At 43.3% G+C, this 19,104-nt stretch overlaps 2 protein-coding genes across 2 annotated transcripts in view; one reads left to right on the top strand and one right to left on the bottom strand.

Annotated features, from left to right (window-relative positions):
• The window catches only part of SWT1 (SWT1 RNA endoribonuclease homolog (S. cerevisiae)), a 31,573-nt gene extending 25,485 nt beyond the window's left edge, over positions 1-6,088 (top strand). The window contains exons 16-18 of the mRNA XM_010144005.1: positions 1,368-1,434; positions 2,040-2,104; positions 5,983-6,088. Coding sequence (XP_010142307.1) covers positions 1,368-1,434; positions 2,040-2,104; positions 5,983-6,088 — 238 coding nt within the window. The remainder of the gene's footprint in view (positions 1-1,367; positions 1,435-2,039; positions 2,105-5,982) is intronic.
• A 3,079-nt stretch (positions 6,089-9,167) lies between these two features.
• On the bottom strand, positions 9,168-17,506 carry IVNS1ABP (influenza virus NS1A binding protein). The gene is made up of 13 exons (XM_010144004.1): positions 17,396-17,506; positions 16,921-17,090; positions 16,763-16,838; positions 15,860-16,033; positions 15,345-15,470; positions 13,855-13,962; positions 11,668-11,794; positions 10,996-11,220; positions 10,731-10,852; positions 10,440-10,566; positions 10,222-10,353; positions 9,944-10,117; positions 9,168-9,496 (listed from the first exon to the last, which is right to left on the bottom strand). Exons 1-13 carry the CDS (start codon positions 17,504-17,506, stop codon positions 9,243-9,245), a joined length of 1,926 nt encoding a protein of 641 aa, XP_010142306.1. The 3' UTR covers positions 9,168-9,242.
• Positions 17,507-19,104: the final 1,598 nt, after the last annotated feature.

Raw genomic sequence — 19,104 nt, 5'->3', positions numbered from 1 at the left:
CCCACTGGTTCTCTTGCTGGCTTTTCGTTGGCAGGTTAAGTGGTTTTAGTTTAAGACAAAAAATTCCTGGGGGCATCTTCTTGTGAAGAGGGAAAGAACGTATGACAAATGTTTATAACATTGATGATCTGTGTAAAATTGTGACAAGAGTAAGACTTACTAGTTATGGTAAGTCCTGTGGTGTGTCTTTCCGCCTGTTTAAAATACGGAGACTTTTTAAGCTGGGATTTTTCCTTTACTCTGTTAGTTTTCTGGTTTTTCTTTTTCGGTTCCTAATTAATTCATTTATAAAGGCGTACAGCTTGCAAGGGGAGAGAGGGGAGAAATTGGGCACTTTCCCATGGGAAAGTAAATAGAGCTTCTCAAAAAAGAAGAGTTTTTCAATTTTGTTCCAAATCCAGCCATTTTGTTAATCACTATCTACATACTCAAAGCTTAACATAAGGCAGAATTTTATCAGTATTTCTTATTTTATCTAGAGTTACATGGTTTTTAATGCGGATTTTAATGTTCGTTTTGTAATGTTTAAGATGGTTCTGCTTTTTTCATAGTGAATGCAAATGAAGTTGCACTAAGGTATGACTGAATTATATCTGCTTAGATAAATCAGGATAATTAATTTTTGCGATTATGCCTGTCACTTCCTTATGGGATCATTTTTGGAACCTTGTGAAAAAGGGCATTAGATGTCTCAGAGCTTCACCACACCTTCTGGAAAGCCCAGAGCTGGCTCTTTGTTCTGCAGGCGGCATCTTTGCATGTGCACGGTGATCAAGAGCGAGATCTGGGGGAAGGCCAACACGGCACTGGCTGCCGTGAGCGCTTGGGGCTCTGTTAAACACCAGGATTTCACGTGGTGCTCGGTTCTTCATAGCGACGCGTCTCTTCGAGCTGTCAAATACCGTCTTTATTTCTCAGTGTTGGGTGGGAATTGGTTATTATTAAAAGCAGTCCAAAGGTACGTAAATTGTAGCATTTGAGCTGTACGTTGGAGTACTGGAGGGAATGAGTTAAAGCTTTGTGTGGCATGTCACTTCTCTGTTGCTCCATGTGAATACAACAGGCTTTGCTTCTGGGAAACAAAAGCCTTTTAATCATTGCTCGTTTTCTTCTCGTCTATATGGAGAAATTGCTCATAAAAACATCAGTTGAATTTTTAATTAGGACAAACCTTCACAGAAAGACCTTGTAGAAATAATAAGCTCATTTAATTCTTTTAAAGGGGTAGAAGGGAATATTCTTCGAAGATTGGAATTTCCTTTTTTATCTAAAGAAAATAATGTTTGCTTTTTTCCATGAATCATTTCTGACTCTTTTTAACTCTTCCATAAAATCCTTTTATAAATCCCCAAACTTTTCTTTTTCAGAATTTTGACCCCAACCAGTAGTTTTCAAGATATTTGGACCCTCTATAACTTCCTCATAAGCCACGAGGTATGAAGTTTTTTTAAATGTTTTTTTCAGTTACAGTTTTATTTAAAGTAGTTCCAAGGTTTGCAGTCTCATGCTTGCGTTTCCCCGAGTTAGAATTTTGAACATTTGCTCTTATTTATTAGGTGTTGGACATAAAAATTTGTTTGTTGGTACCTACCAAAAGTTATTCGAATCTCTGCTTGCATTTGGGATGCTTGAGTGATTTTCTGAGCACTCGTTTGTTGTGAGTGACAGTCAGGAAAATCTAGCTGGTTTGGGGTCTGTACGTATATTCATGGAATTAACATGAGTCAGAACTTCATTTGCTGTAGAACTACAGGGTGAGTTAAGAGGGGAGGAAGGATTATTTAAAGGTCTCTTGGGTTAGTGCGGAAATGGTTAGAAAATGGAGCTGGAGCGGTACGAACACTCCCGTTATGTCCAGTCGTCATTGTTAATTTGTAGATGTTGATTCTGTCATGCGTAACTCAACTCTCTGATGTACAGTCTCAAGGGGGGAGCCTGTTAGTAACACGTTGCCCATGTGTGTTATACTAGCTGTGGAGTTTCAATCAATCTGTGATATGCGATAAATTACTATGTTCATTCTTTGTTCTCTGTTTTAGATAAATAACAGTGTAAAATTCACTGCCGAGGAGCTTTATGAGTGTGTCTCCCAAGAGCTGTATCGGTAAGCCAATGACTGACCACCTCAAGTGGGGTTTGAGGCAGCAGTTCAGCACGTGCAGTATTAACTGAAGTTCCCCAAGAGAAAGTGTTGAGCTAAATGAAAAATCCCATTGCAGGAGGGGCACAGGGGAGATGAGTGGGGTTTTAGGGTTTTTTTTCCCCCCTTTTTAAATGACCTACTGTTACAACAGAGTAGGAGAGGACAGAAACTGAGTTAGCGATGAGCCATTAGCATCTTCACGGTGACTTTCAGCTGTTGGAGGTGAGGTGTTAGTCCCTCTTTCCTCTGCTGGTTCTGGATTCGCAGCTCAGTGGCAGACAGAGCATGTGTTAGAGCATGGGACTGCATTTAAATGTGTTTAATTCTAATGGAAATTCTATTTTGGTGAAGTATTTCTTGTAACACAACTCATTATTATGAGAACGGTGCTTAGATCAGCAGAGGAAAAATCCCTGTGATTCTCAGGGCAATCAAAGTGATGAACTGTGCTGTGAAATCTGGGCGTATCTGCTGGGCTACACTGTGGCTGCCATTATTAAAGCCGTAAATTAAGCCATTGTGTGTTACTGAGCCATTTGTATATACTGTTAGAAAAAAAGGAGAAACAAACCTGAGGTTCCACGTACTTGTTTCCGTTTTATGAGGCATTTTTACAGTTCAGTCACAGGAAAATAAATGTTCTGTTGTACAGCTGAGTTAAAGGCCTTGAAACCATGGATCTAAAAGCGAGTGGCACGGGAAAGTTTCTGGCTCATAACAGGTTTCTGAATTTGTGTGACTGAGGGCTTGTAAATGCAGGTTCTGCAAGGTTTTCAAAATGTCGTAATTTTTTTTTTTAAATAGATCTTAAGTGGATAATAAAAGACAGGCAAATATTTTCCTTGATGTTGGTGTTACATGAATGGGCTGTAACTCGCCAGGTCCAGAGCCTGGTCCCATCAGCTGTGTAAGTGTCTTGCAGGTTATTTTAATCTCAGTAAGCAAATCCTTCTAAATTGCTTTCCTTTGCCTAGGGTGATGCTGCCTTCCTAAATCCTCTGTGAAGAGCTGTGCAGGGGGGTTGTGATCCGACCTCCTGTGTCAGCAGGGAAAGACAGAAGCTTAACTGTCCTGAGTAATGAGTTTCACTTCAGTAGCTCTTGGGTTTTCAGACCCTTGTGGCTGTCTCCATCATCCATCGTCTGTATCGGATCTACAGGCGGCCCTCAGGGCTGTGCTGAGTGTAGCATGGACACTGCCTGTTCCTCATCTTTGGAGAATGTCCCGAGGTCCATATTTTATCAGAAAGCCTGAAAACATGGACCATTGTCATGAATTCTGTGTGCCACAGTAGAGTTCACGGCAAAAACTTTCTCATCAGAACTGTAATTTTCTGGGTGTGCGGTACAGGGTGAGGGTGAGTTTTCCATTACATACACCTGGTGGCTAAGGTGACCAAGAAGACCAACAGCATCCTGGCTTGTGTCAGCAATAGTGTGACCAGCAGGAGCAGGGCAGGGATTGTCCCCCTGGACTGGGGGCACTGGTGAGGCTGCACCTCGAATCCTGGGTTCAGTTTTGAGCCCTCACTCGAAGAAGGGCACTGAGGGGATGGAGCGTGTCCAGAGAAGGGCAACGGAGCTGGAGCAGGATCTGGAGCACAATGTGCTGAGGAGCGGCTGAGGGACCTGGGGGGGTTGAGCCTGGAGCAAAGGAGGCTCCAGGGAGACCTTCTGGCTCTGATAACTCCCTGACAGGAGGCTGGAGCGAGGTGGGGGTCGGTCTCTTCTCTGCAGAGGCAAGCGACAGGATGAGAGAAAACAGCCTCACGTTGTGCCGGGGGAGGTTGAGGTTGTCCCTGAGGAACAATTTCTTTCCCATTGGGGTTGTCCAGACCTGGCCTAGGCTGCCCAGGGCAGTGGTGGAGTCCCCATCCCTGGAGGGGTTAACAGACGTGTGGAGGTGGTGCTGAGGGACAGGGGTCAGTGGGGACCTGGCAGTGCTGGGGAACAGTTGGATTCGACGATCTGAAAGGTCTCTTCCAAGCAGGCTGATTCTATGATTCAGTGATTCTGTTCCATAAACCGTATTAGAAATACATGTGTATATATTAAAAGAAGCTGATCAAGTGGAAGAAACCTGCTCACAAACTGACACGTGTACCTGTTAGAGATAGATCTGCGTTGATACTGGCACAAAGAAAACAACGTGTAAATTTGTGCTCAGCATAGTAGGAAAAAAAAATCATCCCTTCAGAGGCTGATGTGGTGCCCTCAGGCTGCTCTGGGTAACTCAGCCTTGCTTCAGCATTTTTTTTGAGGAGTAGCTTTTAAATGGTCTTTGGAGAAAGTGTCTTTGGAAAACCAAAGTGGTGTGAAGTTTCTCTGTAATTGGGTTTAGATTCCTCTGGAAACAACAGTCTAAGAGAGTTCTTTTGTGTGTAAATACATCACCTGTACACACACGACAGATGGTTTGAATTGAGCCGGGACAGCTAGCTTTGAGCTTTGTAGCCACTTCAGGAAAGCAACAAACTGTTCCTAGGAGCTGCTGCTCCTCAGGGGTTACGTTTGGTTGCAAATACCAGAGAAGCGCTTGCAGAAATGACGCAGCAGAGAACACGTGGGGCGGTGGCTGTTCCGTCAGTACTTTTGCACTGTGAGTGGCTGTGGCGAGGGCCCCCTTTTCCCCAGGGGAAGGAGAGCTGTGCACGTCATGCTCGTACAAGCAAGACCATAAAAATCTGTGCTAATAGTTTAAAATAACTATTTTTACATATGCATGAGGTCATTTTGTAAACTCTTAGAATGCAGCTGCCTCATCTGTGGTTCATTATTTTTTTTCTCCCCAGTGCAATAGCAAACATGTTTGCAACATACTCAAGCTTAAGTGTAGAACTGAGGATTTTTTTTTTTCTGGCTGTCCACCATTCAACCAATTCCAAGTTCAAATGAGAAAACAAGAGCAGGTGTTCTGCAGTATTACAGCTGGGACAAAGGCAGGCTGCAGGGAGGCCTGGCCAAGCCGCGCAAGCAAATAAAACTGCAGCAGAGCTGCAGTGCTTCAGTGTCTGCACATGGTTTCTCTGAAACTCGATATGGGGAAATGACATCCTGGATCTGGTTGTTTTGCCCACGTTTATCAAAGCTCTCTGAGGGACGGAGGCTTGGTCTCACTTTCATTCAGGAGAAGAGCAAAATCGGAAAGGTTGAATTACTGAAACATTCAGTGCTGTGTGCCCCCAGCCCGGAGTCGCTGTGGTTACTGTAAATGCATGCTTGCAGAGGGAGGGGTGTTTGCAAAAAAAAGCCTTGGGGCGTTTTTTTCTCAGTGCAGGTGTCCCATACTGAATATGTGACCCTAAGTCCCTGTAGGAGTAGCTCATCGAAACAATATCAAAACTTGTGTGAGCATAAGCTTGTAAAGTGTTGTCTGTGACTGGTGACGCTCCAGATTACCAGAAAAATTACACATCGGGAAAAAGTGTGAGAGGCGCAGGATTATCTGCATCCGGGAAAGACAGAAGTCAGAGTGTCCCAGAAGGCTGAAATCAGTCTCTGAGCATGTGCTAACTGCAGATAGAACTAGTTTCTGTCTGCAACACAGACTTGCAGCTCTGTTTGAAGGCTCAGTGTTGGGCTGAGCACGCTGCTGTGTGGCTCTGGATTTGTTCTCTAATTGTAAAGATTTCATTGCAGGGTACCGCTGGGAACACGTAACAAACTGGGCTTTTTCTAGGTAAAAGATGAAAATAAGTCTGAATCTTCAGAGGCACGGAGTGGTCTCTGCTCTTGACAGAGTTAAAATCCCTTTGAATTTTAAAGGCATATACAGAACTGTTCCTGTCTGTGAAATGGGTCCATGGTGTCCTGGTAACCTTTGTCTCTCCTCTTCCCCAGGGAGCGGCTGGAGGTTGGATGTGGCCAGCTGGCCCAGCTGGAACACACTGTTAAGCAGTGTCATGCATCGGTTCATGTGGAGGCCAAGAATAGGGGCTGGCTATGACGCAAGGATCAGGTGCGCATCCCCTGCATTCTCCTTGTCCAAGCCAGGTCTAACTGCTCTGAGGGGTGTGAAGAAAATACTTGACGAGCCAAAAATCTGCCTTTGTTTTTCTAAGTGGTGCTGGTTTATATTGGAGTTGAAGGAACACCACCCCCCCTCCCCCCAGCTAGTTACATATGTTCATGAAAGGTCCAAATTTCTGCTAAGAACCACAAGCTGATAGAATGTCCTGTGTCAGGTGATAAGAGGCAGCACTGATCCAGTGGGTTATGTTACAGCACTGCCCTGGGCTGCTGGTCTCAACTCCAAATGTCTGTGTTAGAGGAGCCAGCTCTGTGGATGCTCATACAGGAAAATCCACAAAAGGCATTTGATTTGCTGATACTTGAGAGGTGACAAGCAAGAGGAAAAGTGTCTTTTGTGCCCCTGCGGCTCTGGAATGGAAGCAGCTGGACACAAAGCCAGAGAGCCACAGTGGAGACTGGAACACAGGTGCAGTGTAGGTATCCTATGTAGTGAACTATATCAGGCTTGAGAGAGGATACAGAAGGGGGACAGAAATGGATCAATTCTGATTTTTTTAGAAACCAAAACAAAAAACGCTCTCATGTGGGTGTGCTTGTCCTGGATCTGTTTTCAGAGGAAAAGGGGTGTTTTTCCTGCGTTCAAGAATCTGCTTGGCACAACAGAGAAAGCTGTGGAAGAAAGCTCCTCATCCTTCTCTTCTGCCACCTTCTCCTGTATGGGCAGGAGGTTTTCCCCTCTGTGGGTCATGTCTCTGCTCACCCAGTGCCCTCTCTGACTGAATGTATTGCTTGTTGCTTTCTGAAACTGCTGTAAGTCCATGCAATTTTCTGAAAGCCATTTTTGCTGCTGCTGGGGCCTCTAAAGCTACCTCCTCTACATATGTATTTGTACAGAGATGAGATGATGAGCAGAGTTCTACAACTGGTTATTTTGATATTAACTTCTGGATGTATTTGTAAAATCCTTACTGTAAAAATATAATTTATTGTTACAATTAATTTGCTGTGGTGGTGTCTGTGATCAGCTCCATTTCCACTTTGCCTAATTACGGAGGATGCAAGTTTAATGCAGCTCTTACCCCCACACACTGGAAAGGCTTTAGGTAGAGTTACTGCTGGAGCAGAGTTCATTTTGAGGGCTATTTTCATTCAAGTTGTTATCCCACAGTTGTGGGATAAGTAGGTTATGCTCAAAAGAGCTTACAGTGGCAATTTGTACTACAATTTGTAGGAAGCTAGACCAACTTAAGGATGGGATACCTGTCTGGCTTGTTCGCATCTATTTCTGACACTACCAGCTACTTCAGGTCTTCTCATCAGAATGAAAATGAGTCAGAACTCCCTCTGAGTGGACCCAGCTTTGTAACTTGGAATCATAAGTGCATTACTTTGGACTGGTGTTTTCCTGCTCCAGGGTGGAGGTGCAGGAGCCTGATTTGTTATGGGGGACAGCCTGTGGCTGAGGTGTGTAGCTAGTGCTGGGCTTTACTCTAGTAAACCATGAATGTGATGGTGACTGTAAGTAGTGCTTAACTTCCTAAAGCTACTTGACTAGTGCCAAGGACCACAGCTGAATGAGCAGCTCCAGTTCCTCACAGGGGTACTCAGTGTTTCTTTCACCATGGTTTTATACATTTTTTTTTCTTCAAGTTCACTTGGCCCCTTTCTTATCTCACCCCTGGAGTCCCTCACTTCAGTTAAACTGAGCCCCAGAACAGCCTGTAGGTAGGTAAACCTCCCTGGGACAACAGCAGTTGTGCTCTAGGAGTCAGGTGCTGGCCATTGCCTGCCTGTGCTGAGACCTTTACACCTCCTTCTGGGAGTAATTCAAGCAGGAGGTGGACATTCAACAGCTAACCCCATGACCTTGTCTGTCCTGTAGCTACAGCCATTTGAAACATCTATTTTACTATCAAAAACTTTGAACTGTCTCAGTGAAGAAAAGGACACAAGGACACATCAGAGCAATCCTGTGGTGCAAGGATTTCCCACAAGGTACCTTTAATGTGTTTGCATCAGCAGCAAGCAGTCAGTGCTCGGTTTGGCACCAGGAGTTAAGTGTGCAGCACTACACATTAGACACCACAGCATCCTAACCACTGCTCTATCCCTATGAGGAGAGAAAGTGAACTAAAACAGACTACTAGGAGCACAGACAAGATCAAGTTGTTTGTGTTCTATCACACTTCCAGCTGTAATATTAGAAAAATAAACTCAGGACAGTTACTAATCAATGAATACATTTTCACTGCCAACTGGCAAGAGTTTAAAAAAGCCCCACGCTGAAGTTTTTGTTTTACAAAGGTTAGCTCACCCATAGCAACAAAACTGCTGTGCGCCCTTGGCAAAAGAGCTGGAGCCAAAGCCGTTTGCCCACCCTAGAAAGTCTCAGCTCCATTCCGTTCAGAAACTCCGTCCGGCTGTTAACACATGGGTTGTAGACTAAGGTACAAGAGTGTAGTGGAGGCCAAAGCTCAGAAGCTCACCCACAGTGGCGACTCAGTTATCCACTCAGTCTCTATGAACTCCAAGGTTGCCTCTTTGCTTCAATAACCATTGATCTGCCGTTTCCATTTCAACAGACAAAATACTCTGCTGAGTCTATAAAAACTGTTATAAAAAGGCAATCATAAAAGATAAGGTATTGGCAGGCAAGTCAGCTTTTTTAATAAAAAAAATAGCCATTATATCTATTTAAATAAGGCTTCTTGTTACAGATTGTTCCAGTTACTGAAGGAAAACAAGGCCTGATGAAAAAAATCTACCCCCCAGAACCCTCACACCTCCTGCCCCAAGAACACAGCCCACAGGAAAAGTCAGTTAATGTGCAAAGTGACAACACAACGCTGGGGGAAACTCCTGAAATGATATGCCCAGTCTAGTTTCTCTGCTATCTTCAAAATCTTAAAAAAAACCACTCTAAAACAAAGTTCTAAAATACACAAAAAACCCTTCATCTGGATCATCTTTCCCAAACAAATATGTACAGCATGTTAATATGCAATATGCAAAAGCTCTCTGTTGCTCTCAGCAACATCTATGCCCTCCCCCACCCTATTCACATGTACCTCTACTAAAACACAATTACATCACTAAGCCTGTTAGTTTGAAAAGGGAATTTAATTCACTTAAAACTTGTAAATTGTTGTGTAGGGGCTCCACTTGTTTGACTCTGGGTTGTAGACTTCAACTGTGTTCAAGAATTCGTTGCCATCGAATCCCCCGACTGCGTAAATGGTGTTTGCCACCGTGGTGATGCCAGCGTTGCTCCTGGGGGTAGTCATGCCTCCCATCATCTTCCACTCATTTCTAGCAGGGTCATACATCTCCATGCAGCTCACTGCGTGCGAGCCGTCAAAGCCACCACCCACAAAGAGTTTTCCTGGCAGAAGGAAACAAAAGCGAATCAATGAATCTTCACTGCTAAGGACCAGCTGCATCGCCTCCTTCCTGGGGAGGCAAACAGCCAAAAGGAACAGGATTTCTGTCAGGAACCTTTGCCTTGAAGCTACAGTAATGACCGGCTTTGGGTCTCTTGATCATTAGGGCTGCCTGAAAATTATTCCTAAGTAAGTCCAAATTCAAACAGCTGCGTTTCTAGAAGCTGCACAGTGATGCCTGAAAAGAAAGAGGTGGGGGCAAATATCCCCAAACAAGTTTTTTTGGTTTTCTGGTCTCAGGTTTTAATGAAATTGGAGGCACAGCCAGGTTCTTACTGCATTATTCCCCACCCCCGAAAAGAAACACAGCTCCATATTCTCCGTTCATCATAGCTTAACAGGAAAAGTGCATCCAGCGGAACGGACTGCTGCCGCCTGCAGAAGCTCACCATCACGGACAGCTGCTCCAGCTCCCCGTCGAGCCACGTTCATGGGCGCGATCAAGGTCCAAGTGTTGTTCTCCGGGTTGTAACGCTCCACGCTGTTGAGACAGTTCCACGATTCCGCTCCTCCAATTATGTAGAGGTACCCCCCCAGCTCACACACTGCAGACTGATGTCTCCCTGAAAGCAAACGTCGGGGGTTACAGCCCAGCACCGCACTCATGCGCTGACAGCAGCAGACATCGACACACATTTTTTTGGTTTTAACCGCACTACAAACTTACGGATGTTCAGGGGAGCACAGCTTGTCCAAGATTTTGTTACAGGATCAAACACGTCACAGTTCTTCAGTCCCTTCTGGCCATAAGGATCTGAACCACCAACAATGTAGAGTTTTCCATTGAGGGCACACACTCCTACGCGTACAGAAGAGAACACTCAGTAAGCTCATAAATGAATAAATGTGAAAAAACCAAAGGTCACAGAACTGCAGCTGCGTTACCTGCATTGCAGCGATTGGTTCTCAGTTCCGGAACTGGAGTCCAGTCGTCTATTTCTGGCTCATACATTTCTCCACAGCTCAAGTCATCTGAGTGACCGTTTGACCCACCCACAACATAGAGCTGCCCCTAAACAGAACAAATAAATACCTGCCTCACATCTAAGTACACAGCATTCCAAAGCATCAGCACTTCAGTAACCCCGTAACTACCGGTAAGCACCTTCTGCTGCCACTGGGTGAAGCCTGCCCTGTCTGTCCCCTATTTACACCTGCTCGCCACCCACTACACACCATTAAAACTGCCATCTGGAACCGAGCTCTCGGTGTTCTCATCGGTGCAATGAAGGTCCAGGTGTCCTTCTGTGGGTCATAGCATTCCACTGTGCGCAGACACTCCTCTCTGTTGTATCCGCCTGAAAGCAAAAGGTCAAAGACTAACTGCTCCGACATCGACAAACGCTGACTCTCTAGTGTATGGAGTTAAGAAGCAACCATCACTGTCCATCCCCGCCCCCCATCCGCAACTCATTTAAAGAATTGTCACGATTTCCTGTACCTGCAGCGATGAGCTTCCCATTGAGCTCGGCTGTGCCCAGCCCAGACCGAGCATACTGCATTGGGGACATGGGCTTCTCTACGATGTCATCTGGGTGAAGCTCAAAACTCAGGCTCTTCAGCAGCCGTGGCGTGCTTGTGGGAGAGCTCTGAGGGCTGTTGCGGCCGTGGAGGAATATCACGCACAGCACCCCGTCCAGAACAGCGAGACACAGGTAGGTGTTGCCTGTTGTCGGGAGACAAGAAAATTTCAGGTGAACCTGAGTGAATGGCCAACTAGGGCCTTCTGATGACACTTCTCCCCTTTTAAGTGTGGAAACTTCATTTTTTCTGATTACTGGTTACAAGCGTTAGCTTGTAAGAGTGAGTGAGTTAGCAAGAGTGCTCAGAGAACATAAAAGAGCAATTTAAAGACGTGCTAGAAGAAAGTCTCCTTGCGCACACCCAGCAAATAGCCATATTAATTAGTTAGAGACTTCTGGGTTAATTTACACACTGTGGGATCAGGGATGGCCCTGTCCAGAAGGAATCAAGATATCAGCAATCCCAGTTGTGTCAGAACCATCCCACAAATTACACCTGGGCCTTACAGATGCTGAAGGAAATCCCCAGGGAGTGAGAGGCACATAATACCAGATGCATCTTTTAGACAAACCCCACCCCAGTGACTCACTTGATGTTTTCTCTGAAGCAATGATTTTCCACTCGTGTTTAGGACTCTGAGCAGTAGCATTTGGAGAAAGACTTCCCGAGGAACTGCTACTGATCTGCTTGTGATCATTCTCACGTGGTGGCTTCTTCTGCAAAATCAAAAGGCAGCTACAGACACCTAGCCAGAGACTATGCCTCCTCCTGCCTTCGCTTCTCTAAGCTAAAATGCAGCTACTCAAGAGAACACCTCATCTACCACCTCCACAGAGCATCGTTTTTAGCACACCTACATTTTCAAGAGATTTCCTTGCCTGCTCAGCCAAAGTGGCCAGCTCTCCCACCCCACCTCTAAATCTCAGTGCTCACTTCATCCTGGGACCACAGCTCTGTACTGCTGGGGGCTGACTGGGGGTCACTTCAAAGCCCTGGAAGACAGGATGAGTTACTAGCAGGATTCTCAACTGCAAGGAAAATCCTGCAGCCATGATCAATAACCAGAAGCCTTACTCACAAGTGCTGCTTTTGGAACTTGAGTTAATTATGTAATGCTATTTAGAAGTGAATTAACTATTCTCTTCATTCCCTGAAGACAAATTAATTGCGCCTCAGTTCCTCTCTGTGCTCGGATTAGATGCTGGATTTTACTCCCTCGACACTTCCCACTATCAGGAGATTCCTGTTTTCTTCAATTAAATTAATCCTGTAGCTTACACTATTCTGCTCTATTAAGAAAACCCCCAAAACTTCACATTTCAGATGACACTGGACAGTTGGTTGGGTTGTCCAGGCTTTTTCCGACCCGTAAGAATCCAACACAAAATGTTAACGCTCTGTCCATCCTGTTTATAACCACAGTACCACGTTCACAATGCTTGCACCGTCCCCTGGAGCCTGTTATTTATGGGAACTGTCACAACACTTCTGGAACACAACATCTAACTCACCAATAACCTTACACAGGAGAGTCTGGCTGGTACCCTTAGCTCCCCATGAAAATCAGTTCGTTTCTGGACAGCACTGATGTTATTTCTGAAACTTCATCCAACTAACAGGTTATTCTCTCATCCTTTGCTTGCCTTGACCATTACAGAAAATACAAACAGTTGTGATTCCTGAATTTAAAAAGTTACAGTTTTTCCAGGACTGCAAGGGGGTTGCTGGTGTTAGTTCTCTTGCTTCTTTAGAACACCTGCAATTCTGATTATCAGAAAGGATTTAAAAAAAGACTTTTGGCCTTATTTCTAAAAACTAGCTTTTGGAAGGTTCACACCTCAGCTTGACAAAGGAGTAGATCCAGAGGTGGTGAGGTAGAAGGTTTATTAAAAACAATTAGGAAACTGAAAAAGTCACTGACTTTTCATTTCCTCTCTGTTCACTTCTAAAATCCATGTTCTCAGATGGATGGTGTTTTACATAAAAATTAGCTACAAATCTCAAGAAGTATATTGTTGTATCAGCGCGTTTCACTGTTAGGGGTTAAAATATGACAATATATTTGCTTCTAACTCAGTGAATTTAAACAACCTGCATTTCCTAAATAAAGCAATTGATAACTTACATCTATTGGCCCATCTGTTACTCTGTTTCTGAAACAGCCTCCGCTGTGCTAAGCTGTGTTTTCTCAGGAGCCTAGAATGATTCTATCTGGCTACAACCATAAAAAACCAACAAAAAGTAAATCTCAAAAAGCATGGGACTGATTTGTACAGAGGTGAAGCATCGGCTGCCTCTAGATCAGGAGTCTTCTATTGCTGCTTTTTAAAATCTCTCTTGAAAAAAAGAAATGGACGCTCGCAGCTGAAGGATTAGAACTTATGTCTGGAATCTTCTTCTGTGCCAAAATTTAATGGCTGAATTCTCCACTGCACGCCAAGCAGTCCAGGGTTCTTTACAGTCCCCTGATACATCTGCAAAGCCACAGCTGACTTGCTGCAGCTGTCTGCTTGTCTACCTCTTCCTCCTTTTAACAGATTTGGTCTGAAGTCAAACCTACGGCACTGCATTTTGCAAGGGCTTAAGAGTTTACTGAAAAACCAGAAGCCGAGACTAAATCATCACCTCCAGCACTCCTGAGACAGACACTTTCTCATCATGTGTGTCTCTGTTACAGCTCCTGCTGCCTTCTCTGGTAGCAGGACCGAGGAGTTCAGGTGTGCCGTGAACTGCTCCAGTCTACCTGGGGTTACCTGAGACTGTCTGCAATTTGTACCTGTACAAACTGAATGTGGTCATCATCACTGCCATACACCTCAGCCTGTCCATCTAGCAGATTTCCATCAAGCAGCTTGTGATCAGCTGAGTAGTACAGCGTTTGAACCTGCAAAAACAACAACAGAACACCCATGTGGCTGCCATCTCCGTTCTACTCAGCTACAGGCAGATTACAAAAGGCAGTCGCCAGCATACTTCTCGTCATCTCATCTCAATCTAGCGGAACAACAAAACTAAAAGGAAGCAGATGTCATGGTGGCAATCTTCAAACACAGGAGGAGGGTTCCTTACATTCTCAGCTTGAGAGAAATCTTCGTGTTCCATGGACTTCTGCTGTTTTTCCAGCACAGAAACATCAGACAAGCAAGAGGCACATTAATTTGCAGAATTACACAAATTCACAATCCCATGCAAGCATTTTCCTTATCCCCGCAAACAAGTTTTCTGCTTTGAAAAATACACACATTTGTCTCCATCAAAAAAAGTTAAGAGAAGCCAACAGTGGACTCTAAAAGAGAGGTACGGGAATGAGGGAAGACAACACAAATTTAACTTTTGGAGGAAACTGTTGTCCACAACTAATCATCAGATGCAACTGTTGCTATGAAATGCATCCGAATTTCAACATCAAAGCTTTCAAAATGAGCTTTTCCAAGAGGAAATATACACTTGAGAATATACGACAGTATCAACATGTATTTTTGCCTATACAAGTGTTTCTGAAGATCTACTGTGCTTGTAATAACAAACTTGGAAAATTTTGACGTTTCACGTGTTTTTGTAAAGTCCGTTTTCTCCAGCCAATTAAAAATTTAGACTCCCCACTAATTTGTCCATTAAACACTGCCCAGGCTACATCTAGTATTAGTATTCATGAGTAAAGCCATTTAATAACACACATCTTTGAAAATAATGTATCCTGTAAAGAAGTAAGTAAACACCATTAAATCATCATCATCGTTCTCTGCCCACAGCGGATTTTCTTAGGAGAACTGGGGCAGGACTGCTGCTTCTGTACGTGTCAATACACTTGAGGTTTCTTCTTGGTTCTTCAGCCTTGGTATCCTAGTTTTGTTAATAAACCTATGGGGAGATAAACCAACGGGGAGGAACAACCATTAGAAGCTTTTACCTACTTTGCATTTACAAGCAAAACCTGCAAAGGAAAACATCAAGAATCTACAGCAAGTTTCAGTACCACCTCCCCAATTCTAAAGCAGGGTACACGCCACTTTGAGGTGACTATACAGCACATAGTGAGCAAAAAAGCAAAGCAGAAGACCAGACTGAACAGTTCATTCAGCTCACCTGGACACCCCCCCAGTTTCTCAGCTTAGGGGTACCTACAGTAAAATTTAAATTCTTTAGGGTCACAGTTAAAAAAGTGAAAAAATAAAAAAATTAAAAAGGGATCATCCTTCATATTGACTTTAAAAAAAAAAAAAAAAATCCAAACCAATGTTTAACCCCATTTTCTTGAAGACTAACCTCTTCCATGAGCTCTTCCAGGCTGTCTCCATTCTCCCAGATGCTGCGCTGTACCCAGTTGATTACCTTTGTGTACAATTTGCCATTGCTGGGTAGGCCAACATTGTCTTCCAGCATTACTTCAAGCTTAAATTAGAAGAGAGAAGGAAGATTTACTCTGCAGGCACGAGGCTTGTATTTGTAACACACTGTACATTATGTAGTGAGTTTACTCGCACTTTACCAGATTTGGAAAACACCACCTCTAAGGAGCTTTCGGCCTATGCTGCCAAAACTAGGAAGCAGACCGAAGTACACACACAGTCACTTTCATGCTTAAAAAGGATGGTACAAGCATGCCCCACCATTAAGGTTCACAGCAGTTATGAATATGATACAGACCCAGAATTTTCACCTTGATGGTAGAAGTCAGTACACCGAGTTTTCCTCCTCCCAAAAAAGAAGCCTAACAGTTGCTCCTTGGGTTGCTGTTTGGAAATCATGTACCAAAAGGAAGCCTACAAACGTAAGCTAACCTTTAACCGTGGAAGTTTGAGAAATCCCTCCTGTTCTGAAATCTGTAAAAGATGTTCCTGAATGTAGCCGTCAATCTTGTTCAACAAACGCGAGTCTCCCATGCAACTTGCAAAGTTCCGGTAGGAGATACAGCTCTGAACATCCATCTTGGAGAGCAAATAGTCACCACAAACCTTTTAAGAAAAAAGGCTGCATCTCAGTTTACAAGTAGACAAGATAGATTTTTATACGTTCAAACTATTCATCCCAACACAGAGCAACAGCTGTTTTCTAACTTCAGCACAGTGACTGTCTGTTGTCATCCCTTCTCCATGCTACAGGTGTACACAAAATGTTGCCTTCCACAGGAATAGAGACTTATAAAAAGACAAAGCCGTATGCCTTTGACAACTACCCATGTACACTGACACCAGGGCTTTTCTACTGAACGCCTGTTCAGAACCGCATATCTGCAACTAAGCGAAGACAGAACCCCCACTCCCCCATCAAAGGTATCCCCATCTGCAGCAAAAGTATTTCTAAAGTCATGCACTACCGAACTCACGTTCAGAAGCGTTGGATTTTTCTTTTTTCCACGTTAACTATTCCCCCCAACACAACCACTGCTGCTGTGAACTGTTAAGTAACTTACCATGAGCTGGCAAGTAACCAGTTCTGATTCAGAAGCTGTTTTGCTTAAGCGAGTGCACAACTACAGACCTTAACTGCAGAGACCCCTGCAGCAGAGAGCTAACACAAGCAGAAGCAATACATACTGATATCACTGAAATCAGTACTGTGCTAACAAACATCTACAGGAGCTTATCCACGGAGCGCTTTTTCCACAGGATCAGCGTTTTTTGTCTCATTAACACCAAAAAGCATAATGCTGTCAGCCTGAGAAAGCAGAATGAGAACTGTACCTGCTTAACTCTCTCCATTTTCAACTTCTTCGCTGCAGAGTACACATCTTTCACCAGTTCTTTATCAGCTTTCAACCTATTAAAGAAAGATGTATCTTTATTGTTTCCATTTTGTAAATTAACGTCTACACTCTCTAGTTCCTCTGGAAACTACTTACTGAGCAGTATAGGCATAATTCAACAGAACTTCAACAGCTTCCGGATTGAGATCATCAAACTTAACATGGGAAATTCCATGAGAATCACTGTCGCTGTTGAAGATTTCAAACAGGTAGGGACTGCAGCAAGCCAGCACGGCTCGGTGTGCCAACATCTCGTGTCCACATACCTTTATGTAAAACACAAATCAGAAACCCACAAGCTGTAAGAATTTTTTAAGTACGAATGTATTGTAATTATATAAAGGCCTACCCAGGTGAATGCCACTGTTCAATTTTTCCAATCAATAAACTCCAGTTTACATCAGCTGAAAAAAACATTTGTGTGGCTTTTCTCAAAGTAATGCTAACTTTTTAATTAAGTATGCAAATTAGATTCTATAATCTCATGCCTCACAATCAAGGAGGCACATAGCATTACAGAGGGTAATAAAACCCCTACCCATTCAACCATGCTCGGACAGAAAAAAAGTACCTGGAGACGGACATCACAGAACTGACCACTTTTACGTAAGGCATTTAGTTTGGCAACAGATGACTCAATGAAGTTTTCATCTTCAAACATCAGATACCCATTAGGAATCATTTTGGTGTTGGTCTGGCTGAAAACAAAATGCGTGAAGTTTACAGATCCAACATTTTGCTTCAGTCTAGAAGTACTACTAATACACTTTGCAAACAAACACTCCTGGGAAATTTAAAAAAAAAAATCCATCTCAGAAAAAAGCCTAGAAGAGCACTACTGCTGCTGGGCACATGCTGACAACAATCCTTGGGATTGGCTGGATTCATGATTTTTAGAGACTGAGGCCACAACTTTGAACTTATCCACATCTCTTCAATGGGTACCAACTCCCCAACTGCCTGCTGAGCCTGTGCCAGCCCTGTGGGAGCATACTGGAAACCACAAGAAGCTTCGTTCCCCTCGATAAAGATGGCATTTGGTAGATTCATCACTACTTTCTGCTTGCTGCATGAAATCTGTCATATTGGTCAGCTTCATTTTTAGCACAGACCCAAAAAACAGCCAGCAGAAAAATATCAACTGAGAATTTTAAGTCACTAGTTAAGTAGAATAGCTATAGAAATGATTTTTTGTTTCATTTTATGAGTAAGGACTTAGTTCTAAGTATCTTACAGTAGCTGTAAGTCATGAAAGAGAATTAGCACCAACAAAACAGACAGAATTAAAAACATTCAGAACAACGACCATTTATTTTAAGTCATCACAAAGCTAAAACAACTTCCCCTGAAGATCTTACCCATGTACAAACATACCAGGTGAATTGGACTGAGACTGGAAAAACAGCTTCTGGAAACTAACTGCTGAATTTGGAAGCTATTTGGTAGCTCATTTAATTGCTTCTTTTTTTAGTTAATCTCTTTTAGGAAAAGTCCACTTTCCTAATAGGAAGCTAATTAAGGATACTAAAATATGACCCTGAGGTGATCTAATGAATTTGAAATAATAGTTTAAATTAAATAAAGTTTCTAAGTTTGAGCTGCTAAAATACAGAAAAGTATACCTTCCTCTACCATTTCAGAGGAACAAATGTGGGATACTACTAATGTTACCCGCTGAAGTTTATCAAAATTCTGAAGACCAGACTAAACAAGAAAAAAACCCCAAAAGAAAAAGTGGATAGTAATAAAGATAGCAGGCACAACACGAAATAATTCCAGTCTTAATCTGGTTTAAATTCACTTACTGCTGAAAGCATCTGCCCTTAAACTGACAACGATACTTCTACTTACAAAGATCATTATCCATCCCAGTACGCTTTTATTTTTTGGCTTTTTTTAAAAAAGGACAGCAAGGTTTTAAAGGCACAGAATTTAACCAAAAGTATTAACCGCTGTACACACAGCTCACGGTATCACTTACCTGCAAACGTATGACTGTGAACTTGTAACTGGGAGATCTTCAATTAATCCAATGGTATTGCTGTGTTACAACAGAGCACTTGGGTTTCAGTATCCCCTGACAGGGAAGATACTTGATGAAATGCAGGAGCAGACGTCTCTTTGCAGCTGCAATACGGATTCCAAAACTATCAGGCTTGAAGATGATGTAATAAAGTCCTTAAGAGCTATAGACATGAATTTCTTCTGTGGTAATCATGCATCATAACCTGCAGTCAAGGAGAAGTTACCAAGTGAGGACAATAGATAGTACTATCCTGT

This window comes from Buceros rhinoceros, unplaced genomic scaffold (genome assembly GCF_000710305.1).
Source record: "Buceros rhinoceros silvestris isolate BGI_N320 unplaced genomic scaffold, ASM71030v1 scaffold6639, whole genome shotgun sequence".
Taxonomy (NCBI): domain Eukaryota; kingdom Metazoa; phylum Chordata; class Aves; order Bucerotiformes; family Bucerotidae; genus Buceros; species Buceros rhinoceros.
The sequence above is the reverse complement of the archived record's forward strand: the minus strand, read 5'-3'. Positions and strand labels throughout refer to the sequence as shown.

Excerpts from the sequence above, each read along its gene's own strand:
- IVNS1ABP (XM_010144004.1), bottom strand. The coding sequence starts at position 17,506 with ATGATTCCTAATGGGTATCTGATGTTTGAAGATGAAAACTTCATTGAG. Across the intron at positions 16,034-16,762 it reads AAATGGAGAGAGTTAAGCAG|GTTTGTGGTGACTATTTGCT; the intron begins GTACAGTTCTCA and ends TTTTCTTAAAAG. Across the intron at positions 11,795-13,854 it reads ACCACATTCAGTTTGTACAG|AAGAAGCCACCACGTGAGAA; the intron begins GTACAAATTGCA and ends TTGATTTTGCAG.